The 14579-nt window shown below is 40.4% G+C and overlaps 1 protein-coding gene across 5 annotated transcripts in view; it reads left to right on the top strand.

Moving 5' to 3' along the window:
• The first annotated feature begins 1227 nt into the window (after positions 1 to 1227).
• Positions 1228 to 14579, top strand: part of SEC61A2 (SEC61 translocon subunit alpha 2) — a 28163-nt gene continuing 14811 nt past the window's right edge. The window contains exons 1-5 of one of the 5 annotated variants that reach the window (XM_022580308.2): positions 1228 to 1355; positions 2676 to 2779; positions 3473 to 3540; positions 4630 to 4695; positions 11887 to 11965. In XM_022580308.2, coding sequence (XP_022436016.1) covers positions 11905 to 11965 — 61 coding nt within the window. In that variant the 5' untranslated portion in view covers positions 1228 to 1355; positions 2676 to 2779; positions 3473 to 3540; positions 4630 to 4695; positions 11887 to 11904. Of the gene's footprint in view, positions 1356 to 1392; positions 3541 to 4629; positions 4696 to 11886; positions 11966 to 14579 lie in introns of those variants that run through there. The other 4 variants (XM_022580303.3, XM_022580305.2, XM_089906486.1 and 1 more) reach the window with 4 other exon arrangements.

Here is a 14579-nt window from a genome sequence, read left to right as displayed (position 1 = left end):
TTTAAGGGGGCTACGGACAGCCTAGGGTGGAACTGTGTGGTGCTTGTTCCACCTCTTTATAGGTCAAGGTAAGGCCTACTGGAGAAAGGGCTCAGAGGAGCCTGGCTACAGTGTGGTCAAGGGGAGGCTGTGTGTGTGTGTGTGTGTGTGTGTGTACTTTGCTTCTTTTTTAGACATACATCTAAGCATTAGAACAGATCATTGGATTTGGTGATTATAAGTCATTGAGTGTCCTTTGAAATAGCTTGTTTCAGCAGTTGTTAGAGCAGAAGTTATATTGCAGGGGTTTAAAGTTTGAGTAAAGAAAATAAATTTGAGGGCCTTCCATGTGTCAATCTCTTCGTTCATTTAGTTTTCACACCTGTAGGCTGTGGCTATCACTATCCTTATTTTACTGATGTAGCTCAGAAAAAATTAATTGCCCAAAGCCATTAAGAAGTAGGAGGGACTAAAATGTACGGCCTAATACATTAGGAATTAGGAATCTAATGTACGGCCATTAGATTCCTAACACTGCATGCGTTCCCTTACACTACGCCGTCCAAGAGGAGACAAGAGACTAGTCCAGAGGGACAAAATCCTGATGTATTTCGGAGAAGCTAAAGGAGCGTGAGTGGTAGACAGTGGAGGGAATTCTCCGGCGGTCCAGTGGTTAGGACTCCTCGCTTTCACTGCGGGTTCAGTCCCTGGTGGGGGAACTAAGATGCTGCAAGCTGCTCCGCGAAGCCAAAAAAAAAAAAAAAAGTGCTAGATAGTGGAGAGTTCAGAAGCTATTAACTATAGACAAAGAGTCACAAATTTCTGAAAACTTCCTAGTGGTTCCAATAAGATGGAAGCAAAATAAAAAGGTTGCTTGGGTCACGCCGGCTCTGGGGGCGTCTCAGCCCCAGTCCTGGGTATCGAACCCCGGCCCTCGCTCCTGGGGCGGCCGCTCTGGCTGGGTCCTGAGCTGCCCCGCGGGGCGCTCGGGAGCCGCGGTCGAGGAGACGGCCCTTGCTGGACACTGAGCTCGGAGAGGTACTCAGAACGGAAAAGCCCTGGCGACCCTGGCCTCACAGAGGCTCCCAGCTCCCGGAACCCACTGGAGGACGCCCACGGGAGAGCCGGCGGTGGCCATGGCAACGCGGCGGACGTCAGCTGCTCCAGCGGCCAACGGCCAGGCTGTTGTCGGGGGGCGGGGCCTGCCAGGGCCTGGCTGGGTGGGCGCGCGGGTCACGTGGACCGGGGCGGAGCCTGCGCGGGGCGGGCCGGAGCGCGTCGGGAGCGGGTGCCGAGGCCAGAGCCGCGGGACCCGAGCGAAGGCCGCGCCGAGGTCGCAGGGCCCCGCCGGGCCGCTCTAGCCGCCGCCATGGGCAGTGAGTAGCGGCGGCGAGGCCCTCGCCGGGGGCGCGGGCGCCGACGGGCCGCGGGCGGTGGGGCAGGCGACCGCCCCGGGGGCGCTTAGCCCGCGGGCCGGGGAGACGCGGGCTGCGCCGGGCCGCTGAGGAGGGCGCTAGCCGGGGGCCTCCGCGGAGGCTCCTCCAGCCGTGCGAGGCCTCGCCCGGGCCGGCTGCGGGGCCGGGACCCGGAGGTCCGGGGTCTGCGCATCTTGGTGGGTGGCGAGGAGCGGCGCACGGCGCGGAGAGGCCGTTGGTTTTGGGGGCGGGGAGTTAGGGAACCAGGGGAAACCTGGACCACTATTAATTTTTCAGGCAGGAGCTTCGGAAATTCATATTTTTAGTCCCAAATCACTGTTCTTTGGCATGTTAGTTGTGATGAATGAAGGTCCCTGACTTGTTTCATTTTTTAAAAAGTGATGCATGGCGTGTAGTTTCGGGGAGGAAAGGAGGCGACTGGTGGCATAAAGTTTTCTTTAAAATTTTCATTTCAATCATTCTGTAGTGTGTACTGAAAACTAAACGTGTCTCAGGTTGTGTAAGCCTTAGGGACAAGGCCTTACATAATGGGGATCTTTTGAGGGCCCTCTCCCAAACCCTCAACACCAGGAACCTTCACATAGCTGTTGGGGTGACTGTTGTATGAGTGGATTCCCGCAAACCCAAGCTGTGCACCCACTGGCCAGCTAGCTAACTAGTGGACATTTGGGGGAAGCTGGAAAGGAAGTAGAGGAGACTCTTGGTCTTGAATTAGCAGTATAATGGGTTAAATTCTGCAGCACAAGAATAGACAAGTGGCAGACAAAAAAGCATTGCTTTTTACATAAATACTACAACACATGATCTTAAGCCAAGAGATCAGGGAGGGTAGCTTGGGTGGAAGTGGGAAGGAAAAGGGGTAAAGGGGTTCTAGGAAGTTTCCCGATGTGATTGACATTGGTTTTACATTAGAGATGAACACTTTCATAATTCAGATTTGCTTTCCAGATTGTCTGAAATGGTACTTGGGTAACAAAACATCTGCCCATGAGAATTTCTGAATTCTGTCAAACATCAGTGGCTGCCATCATTTTGAGAGGTTTTATAAAAAGACAGTATAGTCAGATCAACTATACTTCAATAAAATAAATTTAAAAATATATAGTGTGGTCAACTTTTGGCTAACTGCTGAAGTGTAATTACCCATGTCAGTTTAAAAATAATATCCTGATGTTCATATATACAGAATCCAGTGTTTGTAAGGGAAGATGATCATGACTAATACCTAGTTGTGGCTTTTTGTGTTTCTGTACATTATAGACGCTGGCAAAGACTGAGAGATTATCATCTTCATCCTTCAGTTCTTTGGCAGGACTTTGACTTAAGCCGTGCCAGAAGAGAGTGCCTATCCTTAAAGAACCTTGGTTTATCTTTTCAATATTATGAGTTGTCTGGGAAAACAGTACTTTCTAATGAAATGTAGTTGTCATTCTCTGGGCTGATGATTGTATATACACAAGTACTTTGAGATCCTTTTGTGGGAGAGTGACCAAGCAATGAATAGCGACTTAGTGAAATGAAGTAGAGATTGTATACAGTACTTTGAAAACCTACCTATAGAAGGTCGTTCCGTGATCTTTCTCATTTATGCATTTCAGCATTTTTCAGTCCCCAATTAAGTCAGTCCTGCAGTTACAGCCCATTTCCTGTTGTACTTTCCTTCTCTGATATGTCCTATTTCCTTCTGTAATGCATGGTCTTGTGAGTACACTGCATTTGCTCTTTTTGACGTAGTGGTGCTCACTGAATTATTCCTTTTCTGTATATATAAAAGGGGTGAGATTCAAGCATGAGGAAGCAAAATTGTGGTACAAGGTTACCTGTATTACTTTGCTTCTGCTGACCTGCCCTTAAACCCTTTGGGCTCCTTTGTCCCGTGAATTATTTCTCTTCCCTTATGTATTTGAAATGGAGAGCATTATGGTTAATTCATTTTGGGGGATGTGGATGGGATGGATTGCCATTGAAAGAAAACATTTGTATTTGACTCTGTGAAAAGATACATCTCTTTTTAAAAACTTTGTAATAGGGACACTCTTTTTTTTATTTTTTAACAGTCAAATTTTTAGAAGTTATCAAACCTTTCTGTGCAGTTCTACCAGAAATTCAGAAACCTGAAAGGAAAGTAAGTATAATATTTTAGTAATACAGAGGGTAGCTAAATGACTTATTCTGTTAAACTATGTAGATTGATTTATTTTCCCCAACCTTTTTCTGGTTCTAATTGGAAAAATATTACCTGTTCCTTCTCCTTGCAAGAGGCACAAAGTGAATAAAACTAGTGTAGACCTTTTAAATCTAGTTTATCTCATGGTTTCAAAACTGACTGTTCTTTAAGTTGTGACGTTTCCAAACCAAGTGTTTCTTTGGTCTGTGTGTTATAAGATATAGTATTCTCCTGTCCATTGTGGTCTACCGCACTAGGAATGACCCAGTCTGTTGTGTCAGTTTTGATGAGCACAACTGTTGCACATAAATGGATTGCAACTGTGCAGTTATATACCTCCCATTTCTTGATTCGTTCCGTACAAAGAAAAAAATCACAGAAATGCATTCGGAAGATATTGACCACATCTAATTGTTCTTCCATCATTGTACGCCTTTGGAACTGAGGCATTTCTATTCCAGAAATATTGTTAATCCCAAACTGGTCAGTTCCCAGACATTGCTCTTTTACTGTATGTTCAATTTCGCATGGAACTAACCAGAATAGGGACTAAAAAGAGTAAAGTAAGACTTCTGTTAAACTTACTGTTTTATTTAGAAGTATATTTCTTTTTTTATTGCTTTGAGGTTATAAAAATAGTTGTTCCAGTTACATGTAAGGCATCCCAAGAAACTTTAGCTTTTCATATTCTATGAAGCATTCACAGAATAATATTACAGGCAGTCCTAGCTTTCCACAATACAGTGTTAATGAAATGTGTGCATATTAGATCTGTGTCTTTTCATCCTTTTCAGTCTCAATTAATGTGGTACAGTGCCTTGAGGCCAGCCTGTATTTAAGTTGTACTTAATTCTCGAAAAAGTATAGAAAGATGTTTGAGAAGTTTAGCTGTTTGCTTTAGCTGCTACTAACTAGGGCGAGAATATTTTAAGAGTAAATAATAGGAGCATGTCATGATGGGGAATGCTGGTTAAGGTTTAATATGGATTTTTCTTTATATTTGCTATTTCTTGGTTTTGATTGATCATTCTTTGTTTTCTTGCACAGATCCAGTTTAGAGAGAAGGTACTATGGACTGCTATAACTCTCTTCATCTTCTTAGTATGTTGTCAGGTATGTAACCAAACATTAAACAAATGTCTGTACTGTTATTCTAAGGTCTTGGTTGGTTAGAATTTGAGAAACTTATTTTAGTTCAAATAGTATATATACTGAATTATTTTGAGCAACATCATTTTTTAAAAATTATTTTTAATTGAAGTGTAGTTGATTTACAATGTTATCTTAGTTCTAGTGTACGGCAAAGTGATTCATTATACATATACATATTTTTTTTCATATTCTTTTCCATTATGGTTTATTACAGGATACTGAATATAGTTCCCTGTGCTATACAGTAGGACCTTGTTGTTTATCCATTATGTATATAATAGTTTGTATCTGCTAACCCCAACCTCCCAATCCATCCTCTCCCCCCACCCTTGGCAACCACAGGTCTGTTCTCTATATCTGTGAGTCTGTTTCTGTTTCATAAATAAGTTCATTTGTGTTATATTTTAGATTCTACATATAAGTGATATCATATGGTATTTGTCTTTCTCTTTCTGACTTACTTCACTTAGTATGATAATCTCTGTGTCCATCCATGTTGCTGCAGATGGCATCATTTCATTCCTTTTTATGGCTAGGTAATATTCCATAGTATATATGTCTATGTATATGTTCCTATATGTGTGTGTGTGTATATAATACACACACACACACACACACCCCCCACATCTTCTTTATCCATTCATCTGTCAATGGACCTTTAGATTGCTTTTGTAAATAGGAGCATCATCATTTTAATCTGAGTTGATAGTGAAAATGGTTATCTTCTACTGTGTATTTCTTTTGGTTTACTAGTGGGTTTGAACATATTTTCTTTTTTCCCCTTACTTTTCAGTTAATGATCTTTACCTGTTTTTTTCTTGAGATTTTTAAAATTGATTTATGACAGGTTTTTTATTTTTATTTATTTATTTTGCGGTACATGGGCCTCTCACTGTTGTGGCCTCTCCCGTTGCGGAGCACAGGCTCCGGACGCGCAGGCTCAGCGGCCATGGCTCACAAGCCCAGCCGCTGCGCGGCATGTGGGATCTTCCTGGACCGGGGCACGAACCTGTGTCCCCTGCATCGGCAGGCGGACTCTCAACCACTGCGCCACCAGGGAAGCCCCTATGACAGGTTTTTATATATAAAAGTGTTAAATCTTTGACATGTATAGGGCAAATATTTTTCCACTTTGTTTGCTTTTAATCATGTTGTAAATTTATGTATTAATTTAAAAATCCCCAAAAGCCAAATTCTAGAATCCTAGGGATATTCTGTGTTTATAAATTAATAAAGTTCAATGATGCTTTTTAGTAAAATTTCACAGAGATTAAGTTCATAAAATGAGGATAAAATGTGACCTGCCCATGTCACAGGGCTATTGTATTGTGAGGATTAAATTAGATAATTTAAGTAAAGTTCTTTGAGGGTTTGAAAAGTACCAATATACATATAAGAAAGTTTAAAAAAATTGCATGAGGAAGGAGTAGAACAAATAAAGTCCATAATCTGGGGAAAAGCCAAATATATTTTTTTGAAAAGTGAAACTATATGATCATTAAAATATTTTACTATTATACTTTGTTGAAAATTCTTTTGCGTGGTCAGGGAGTGAACTTTTGAAAGATACAGACAAATAGAAAAAAAAAAGAAGCATCCATATTCCTACCATCTTGTTTTAACATCTTGGAAATTCCCCTCCCCTCCATTAAAAAAAAATCAACTTTTGAAGGGTACAATTTATGTACAGCAAAATATACTCATTTTCAAGTGTACATTTTAAAGAGTTTTGACAAATGTATACATTTACATACCTACTATCTCAGTGGGTATAGAACATTTCTGTTACTCCAGAATGTTTCTCGTACTCTTTCTTAGTCAGTTCCCACCTCACCCCATTCTCAGGCAACCACTGATCTGCTATTTCTATGATTTGATTTGTCTTTTCTAGAATTTCATGTACATGGTGTGATACAGTGTCTAACTTCTTCATCAGCTTTTTGAGATTCATCCATGGTGTTGGTTGTATCCATGTTGATTGTATCACAGTTTGTTCATCTTGTCACCTGTTGTTGGACATTCGGGTTGTTTCCACATTTTGGCTATAACAAATAAAGTTGCTATGAACGTTCCCGTACAAGACTTTCTGTGGATATTTGTTTTCATTTCTCTTGGGTGAATACCTATTAGTAGAATTGCTAAGGTTTATGGTAAATGTATGTTCAACTTTGTGAGAAACTAACTCTTTTCCAAGTGGTCCCATCAGCCGTATAGGAGTTCTGGTTGCTCTGCATCATTGTTTATTCTTAGTATTGTTCAGCATTTTAATATTAGCCATTCTAATGGATGAGGTTTTTTTTTTTTTATTGTAATTGAAGTATAGTTGATTTATAATATTGTGTTAGTTTCAGGTGTACAGCAAAGTGATTCAGTTATATATATATATATATATATTTTTTTTTTTTTTCAGATTATTTTCCATTATAGGTTATTATAAGATATTGAATATACCTTCCTGTGCTAAACAGTAAATCCTTGTTGCTTATCTATTTTATGTATAGCAGTTTGTATCTGTTAATCCCGTACTTCTAATTTATCCCTCCCCCCTCTCTCTTTCCCCTTTGGTAACCATAAAGTTTATTTTCTATGTCAGTCTGTTTCTGTTTTGTTTATAGATTCATTTATGTTATTTTTTAGATTCCACATATAAATGATATTTGTCTTTCTCTGACTTAATTCACTAAGTATAATATTGTCTAGGTCCATTCATGTTGCTGCAAATGGCAATATTCCATTCTTTTTTATGGCTGAATAATATTCCATTGTACACACACACACACACACACACACACACACACACACACACACACACACATGTCTTAAACCAGTTGCCTGCTGATGGACACTTAGGTTGCTTCCGTGTTTTGGCTGTTGTAAATCATGCTGCTGTTAACATTGGGGTGCATGTATCTTTTTTTTTTTTTTTTTTTGTGGTACACAGGCCTCTCACTGCTGTGGCCTCTCCTGTTGCGGAGCACAGGCTCCGGACACGCAGGCCCAGCGGCCATGGCCCACAGGCCCAGCCGCTCCGCAGCATATGGGATCCTCCCGGACTGGAGCACGAACCCGTGTCCCCTGCATCGGCAGGCGGACCCCCCAGCCACTGCGCCACCAGGGAAGCCCACATGTATCTTTTTGAATTAGAGTTTTCTCTGGTCATATACCTAGGAGTGAGATTGCTGGATTTTATGGTAGCTCTATTTTTAATTTTTTAAGGACCCTCCTGTTTTCCATTTCCATCAAAGTACAGGAAGGTTCTCTTTTCTCCATGGTGAGGTTTTAACTTGTATTTCCCTGGTCAATGATATTGAGCAGCTTCCTCGTATGCTTATTGGGTATTTATCTTTTGTAAAGTGTTTTTTCCCCAAATATTTTGCCCACTAAAAAAAATTGCATTTTTGATTAGTGAATTATATGCATTTTAAAATATTTTCTGGATACAAGTCCTTCATCAGATATATGTATTGTGAATATTTTCTCATAGTCTATGGCTTGCCTTTTCATTTTCTTAACAATATCTTTTTCATTTTCTTAACAATATGTCGTAGTCTATGGCTTGCCTTTTCATTTTCTTAACAATACTTTTTGAGCAGAAGTTTTTAATTTCGATGAAGTTCATTTTATCTTTCTCTTTGATTGCTCATGGCTTTTGTTTCCTATCTAAGAAATGTTTGCCTATTTTAAGGTTGTGAAGATTTTCTCCTGTATTCTTCTAAATATTTTACAGTTTTAGCTTGGATGTTTTGGTCTATGATCTATTCCAAGTTAATTTTTGTGTATGGTGTGAGGTAAGGGTAGGGTTTGTTTTTTTCTATATGCATAACCAGTTGTTGAAAAGGCTCTCCTTTCTCCATTGAATTACTTTGGTATCTTTGTTGAAAATCAGTTAGCCATATAAGCATGGATCTATTTTTGTACTCTCAGTTCTGTTCCATTGATCATATTCCATCGTTATGGTAAACCATAACTCTTTTGATTAATGTAGCTTTAAACTGAGTCCTGTAATTAGGTTGTAAAAGTCATCCAACTTTGTTCTTCTTTTCAAAATGATTTTGTCTATTCTAGGTCACTCATATTTCCATCTGAATTTTAGAATCAGCTTGTCATTTTCTTTAAGAAAGCCTCCTGGCATTATGATTTTTATTGCTTTGAATATATAGGTCAATTTAGAGAGCATTACCATCTTCATATTGAATCTTCTAATCCAAGGGTCTGCAAACATTTTTTCTGTAAAGGGCCAGATAGTAAATATTTGCAGCTTTGCAGCTGGAACCCAAAAAAACCCAAGAAGAAGAAAACATAACTTGAGTTACATTTCTTAAAGTGTGACATTTCTCATGACTGTTTCATGCCATAAATTAATTTATGCATTTTATGTTACTTCATTATTTTTTTTTCTGTAATGTGTTTACATGGTTGTCAAGCTGTACCTTTTTTTTTTTTTTTTTTTTACGGTATGCGGGCCTCTCACTGTTGTGGCCTCTCTCATTGCGGAGCACAGGCTCCGGACGCGCAGGTTCAGCGGCCATGGCTCACGGGCCCAGCCGCTCCGCGGCATGTGGGATCTTCCTGGACCAGGGCACCAACCCGTGTCCCCTGCATCGGCAGGCGGACTCTCAACCACTGCGCCACCAGGGAAGCCCAAGCTGTACCTTTTTGTCTTTCTCACGCTTAGGCAGTTTGGCCCAGGGCTGGTGATTTCTTGATTCTCTTTCCACTGAATCTCAAACAGAGAGAGCCACAGTTTTCCCCTCCCAGCCACAGTTGAAGGGTTTGGGGTCTCGTGTTCTCCATAGTGTTTTTTTAGCTTGAGGGAATGGTGGGAGGTGAGATCAGCTGAGAGAAGTGCCATAAATGCCACCTGGGCTCTGCTCTCTTGCTAGACTTTTGTTACATGTCTTGTGAGGGTCCTCACCACCTGACTGAGGAGGGCTTTATTCCATTACTGACCTCAGATCGCTCCCCAGTTCCTGACTCAGTGTAGCCCTGTAAGTGTCAGTTGCACCAGAGAGAGCCCCGTTCCTGGCTTCTCTCATCCATTTCCTCTCAGCTGCCAAAGGAGGCAGGAGAGATGAGGATATCTGTGCAGCCCGCTCTTCTCCAGGTTTGGAGTGTTGTGGGGATTCTGGGGATTCTGTGCCCTTCCCTTTGGGCTGATTGGAGCAGTTTCATGCTGAGTCCCTATTCCTCGATTGTCTGTTGTTTTCTGCCCGCCCATGACCATCAAGTTTATGATTCTTTTTCTTGTTTGGCTGCTTTATAGATATTTTTCCTTTAGATTTTTAAATTCTTTTACTATTTTACATGTTTTGAAAAATGTGTTTTCTTATGTATTGGGGAGGGAAATTCTGTAACCTGATCACTCACGGCTTGCCATTTTAGCCCAGAAATATCTTGCTTGGTTTCAGTGCCCACTGCGTTTGGAGATCCCTACTACTAATTTTCTATTTGTCCATCTGATTGGTTCAGGGTTTCCATTCAAGCATGAAATGCTTGTTTCTCTGAAGTGTATACTGTATTTTGTGAAGTTGAAACTGATTATTTTATGTAATATAGGGCAAAGCCTAAAAGTCTGCAACTTTGAGAGTCATAGAAAATAGCTCCTGTTGCTGCCCTTGTTGGACGTGGTCCTGTAACTATGGAATTTACTAAGAGGAGTAAAGTTAGACACTGAGTTTAATCCTGTTGACTATGGGAATGGAGGGAATACCATTGCTTAGGGATGGTTGGCTGACTTTCTTGTTTGTTATCCCGCAAAGCATCTAATCATGGAGGTAATGGCTATCTCTACGAGACTCAATTAAGGAAGGTAATTTGATTGATTGGTCTCTCCCCCACTTAGGGAATATTGTGATATGGACTATCCTGTAGTGTTAATTGGTTTTTATTCAATAACTTCCTTTCTCCCCATCTCTCACATTAGCTGAAGAGTGTTTGCATCTATAGGGTGCACACAAAATATTGTGCTTCTTGCTTTTGCTAACCCAGCTAATATATTCAGATGTCCAAAGAGGTTTAGGTTGACCAGATGACCTGTTTAAAATTGCTGGCAGCATCTTTTGGAACTTTTTTTTTTTAAGTCAGCTTCATATAGGGAAGGTTTATGAAATAGGAAGTGTATTTTTCTCCTACATGGTGAGGGAGGGGGTATGGCCAAGTGCTGTGTTCTGAACATGGGTCATATAATAGGAAGCATTCTGAAGTTAAGGTGTTTTTTTTTTTCTGATTAAAAAGTAATATGTGTTCATTATAGAAAATATGATAAATGCTGAAAAGAATATAGAAGAAAAGTCAACAGTAATCCCACTGCCTGTGAATAATCACTGTTCAAGATTTAAAAAAATATTTACACCTAGTTTTTTCTTCTATGCATATTTTTACAGTGTTGATCTTTTACTTTATTTATACAGTTTCATACCATTCTTTTTATACTAGGTTTCCTCAACAATGGCACTGAAGTTTGGGCTGGATAATTCTTTGCGGTGGGGGACTGTCCCATAAATTATAGGATGTTCAGCATCTCTGACCTCTACCCACTAATGCCAGTAGCACCCCCCTCAAGTTGGGACAACCAAAAGTGTCTTCCTATATTGCCAGATGGGGCAAAGTTGCCCCAGCTTGAGAACCATTGTTTTATACTTAATATTACAACATAAGCACATCCTCATACTGTTACAAGCTTCATAGTATAATTTTTAATGGCTGCATAGTATTCTACTGTATATCTCGTCTTCAGTCTTACATTTGGAGTATGGCTGTGGCTGTCACTAGTACCCATAGCTTTCCAAGATTATTCTGTGACGTGGTAGATATATCCTGTACTGATAGGAGCATTTTCTTTAATTGCAAAAACATAAAACTTATCAACGTAACCATTTTTAAGTGTGCAGTTCAGTAGTGTTACATATATTCACATTGTTGTGCAACATATCTCCATACTGATAGGAATATTTACTAGTGAAATGTTGTAAGTAATGATTCCCATTGTTTTTATTTTCATTAAAGAACTTTACTCTTAAGGTATGCTTGTTATTGAACATGAGTAGTGGGTTTTTTTTAAGTTTTGCAAATATTAAGTGAATGCATTATAAATTAAGTTCAAACTTAATTTATATAATACATTTTTATAAAATATTTTATGTAATCTTATAGATACCACTATTTGGAATCATGTCATCAGATTCTGCAGATCCTTTCTACTGGATGAGAGTTATTCTTGCATCCAACAGAGGTATATGCTGCTTTTCTTTTGCCTCCATGCTAGTACTGACATCAAATAGATGTGAAAATGTGGAAACAACTATTTTTTGATGTCTATGGGGAGGGGCAGTATATGGTAAAAGAAACTCATTGCCTAGGAGAAGAGACAAACATAAAGATAATTACAAAACTGTGTATTTATTGTAATAATAGAAGTATGTACAGAGTATAGAGTTACGACAGAATGGAGTGATTAGCATTGTCTAGAGCTTTGGTTCTCCATCCTTTTGTGGGTCATGTTTCCTTTGAGAATCTAATTAAATTTATCTGTACTCTCCCTAGAAAAATGCATGTACATTCACACGTGCAGATTTTTCATAAAATCTCAGGAGATTTCCTGGACTCTCTGAAGTGTATTCTTGAGTTTCTCATGGGACTGAAAGACTGATCTGCGGTGCCAGGGAGGAGATGATGCTGGGAGAGCATTTGGGTTGGAATTCAGCCTGTGGACCGTCGGGAGAGGGAAGCCTGAGTCACAGCACACATGCATGAGGACACGGGGTGCAGGCTGGGGATTCGGGTGGGGGATGCTGATCAGTGAGGCTGAGAGATAGGGAGGGCCTGGATCAGGAGGGGCTTTTGGGGTGGGTTTTTTTCTACATCAAAAAAGTAACGTTTGTTATAAAAACACCAACATTTCAGATTTGTATAAAGCTGAAAATGAAGGTCTCGCTTCTCAGGGGTAACTCCTGGGAAGACAACAGATTGGTGAATAACCGTCTAGACCTTTTATCTGAATATATATTCATATATATGAATTTATATACTTTTTTTAAAAACTGAAAAATAAGATCTACTATATAACTATTCTGCTACTTGGTGTGTTTACTTAATATCTTGGATGACCTATTTTACTGAATGGCCATATACTATTCCATTATATGGATGTGCCATGATTTCTTTAATCATTCATTCAGGTATTTATTGAGTTCTTCCTATGAGTGGAGCTTTGTGCTAGGTGCTGAGATTAGAGCAGTGATCAAGACAGTGATGCTGTTGTCGTGGAGTTTATGTTACTCTATTTGGGGAGGTAGACTCTACATGAACTGTATCTTGGGAGGGGGAAGGGACATTTGAGCAGAGACCTGCAGGACATGAGAGAAGGCTGTGTGAAGATCTGGGGGAGGAACCTTCCCCCAGGGAATAGCAAGTGCAAAGGCCCTGAGGTGCGAGTATGCTTAATGTCTTCCAAGAACAATGAGGAGGATGGTGTGATTGGAAGAAAAAAGGAAAGGGGAGACGTGGTAGGACATGAGGCTGCAGATGAATCCAAGAGCCAGATTATGAGGCTTGTAGACAGTAAGGAGTGTGTTTTAGGTATGACCCCAAGGCCTGTAGGATCTGCTGTCATACATGTAGTTTTTTTCCCAATTTTATATCATTATAATCAATGCTACCATGACTACTATCACACTCTTCTGTAAGTTTTTAATAGAATGAATCTAGAAGTTTAACTGCTTGTTTACAAGGAATGTACACTTAAATTTTTGATAGATATTGTTAAATTGTCTTCCAAAAGCTTTGAATTATTTTATACACTCTGCTATGGTGTATGAGAATGACCATTTCTCTTCCAGCAGTGGATAATATTTGTCCTTTAGTCTTTGTGTTAGACAGGTAAAAATTGGTATCTGGTATTTAATTTGTATTTCTTTATGTGTTGGTGAGCTTGAACATCATCTTATATTTTTATTGAATATTTCTATTTCTTCTATGAGTGGACTTGTTATAAGTCATAGGAAATTACTGACTGGCTTAAACACAAAAATGGAATTTACTGGAAGGATACTAGTCATTTTTTGGAACCCAAAGAGGAGGTAGAACAACTAAGCCTTGTGGAGAGAGAACCAGCTTTCAGACCTCAGCAGCAGGGGCAGGGAACCTTGTCTTTGTGATCTAGCTTCAACAACTCCTGGGTTCTTCAGTTCTCAGTTCAGAATTAGAAATTACCAGAATTTCCACCAGACCCAGCCAGCTTTGGTTACGGTTTCAGGGTTACATAGTACAGATTTGGGTGCTGGGGTTTCCTCTTATGTTGTTGGTATTTTCCTGAGAAAAGAGCATTATTGGGAGTGGCCATGCCATTTATCTCTTTTTTATGTTTCTATTTTTTTTGCGGGGGGGGGGGCTATATTCCCTGTGTTGTACAACACACCCTTGAGGCTGTCTTATACCCAGTAGTTTTTTTTTTGTTTTTTTTTTGTTTTTGGGGGGTTTTTTTTGCAGTATGCGTGCCTCTCACTGTTGTGGCCTCCCCCATTGCAGAGCACAGGCTCCAGACGCGCGGGCGCAGCGGCCATGGCTCACGGGCCCAGCCGCTCCGCAGCATGTGGGATCTTTCCCGCAGCATGTGGGATCTTTCCCGCAGCATGTGGGATCTTTCCGGACCGGGGCACGAACCTGTGTCCCCTGCATCGGCAGGCGGACTCTCAACCACTGTGCCACCAGGGAAGCCCTACCCAGTAGTTTTAACCTCCCACTCCCCACCCTATATTGTCCCCGCCCACCCCCACTGGTAACCTCTAGTTTGTTCTCTGAATCTGTGAGCCCGCTTCTTTTCTCGTTATATTCACTAGTTTGTTGTA

This window comes from Delphinapterus leucas, chromosome 2 (genome assembly GCF_059928025.1).
Source record: "Delphinapterus leucas isolate spDelLeu-1000000601 "Yukka" chromosome 2, BTC_Dleu_Yukka2, whole genome shotgun sequence".
NCBI lineage: Eukaryota > Metazoa > Chordata > Mammalia > Artiodactyla > Monodontidae > Delphinapterus > Delphinapterus leucas.
The sequence above is the reverse complement of the archived record's forward strand: the minus strand, read 5'-3'. Positions and strand labels throughout refer to the sequence as shown.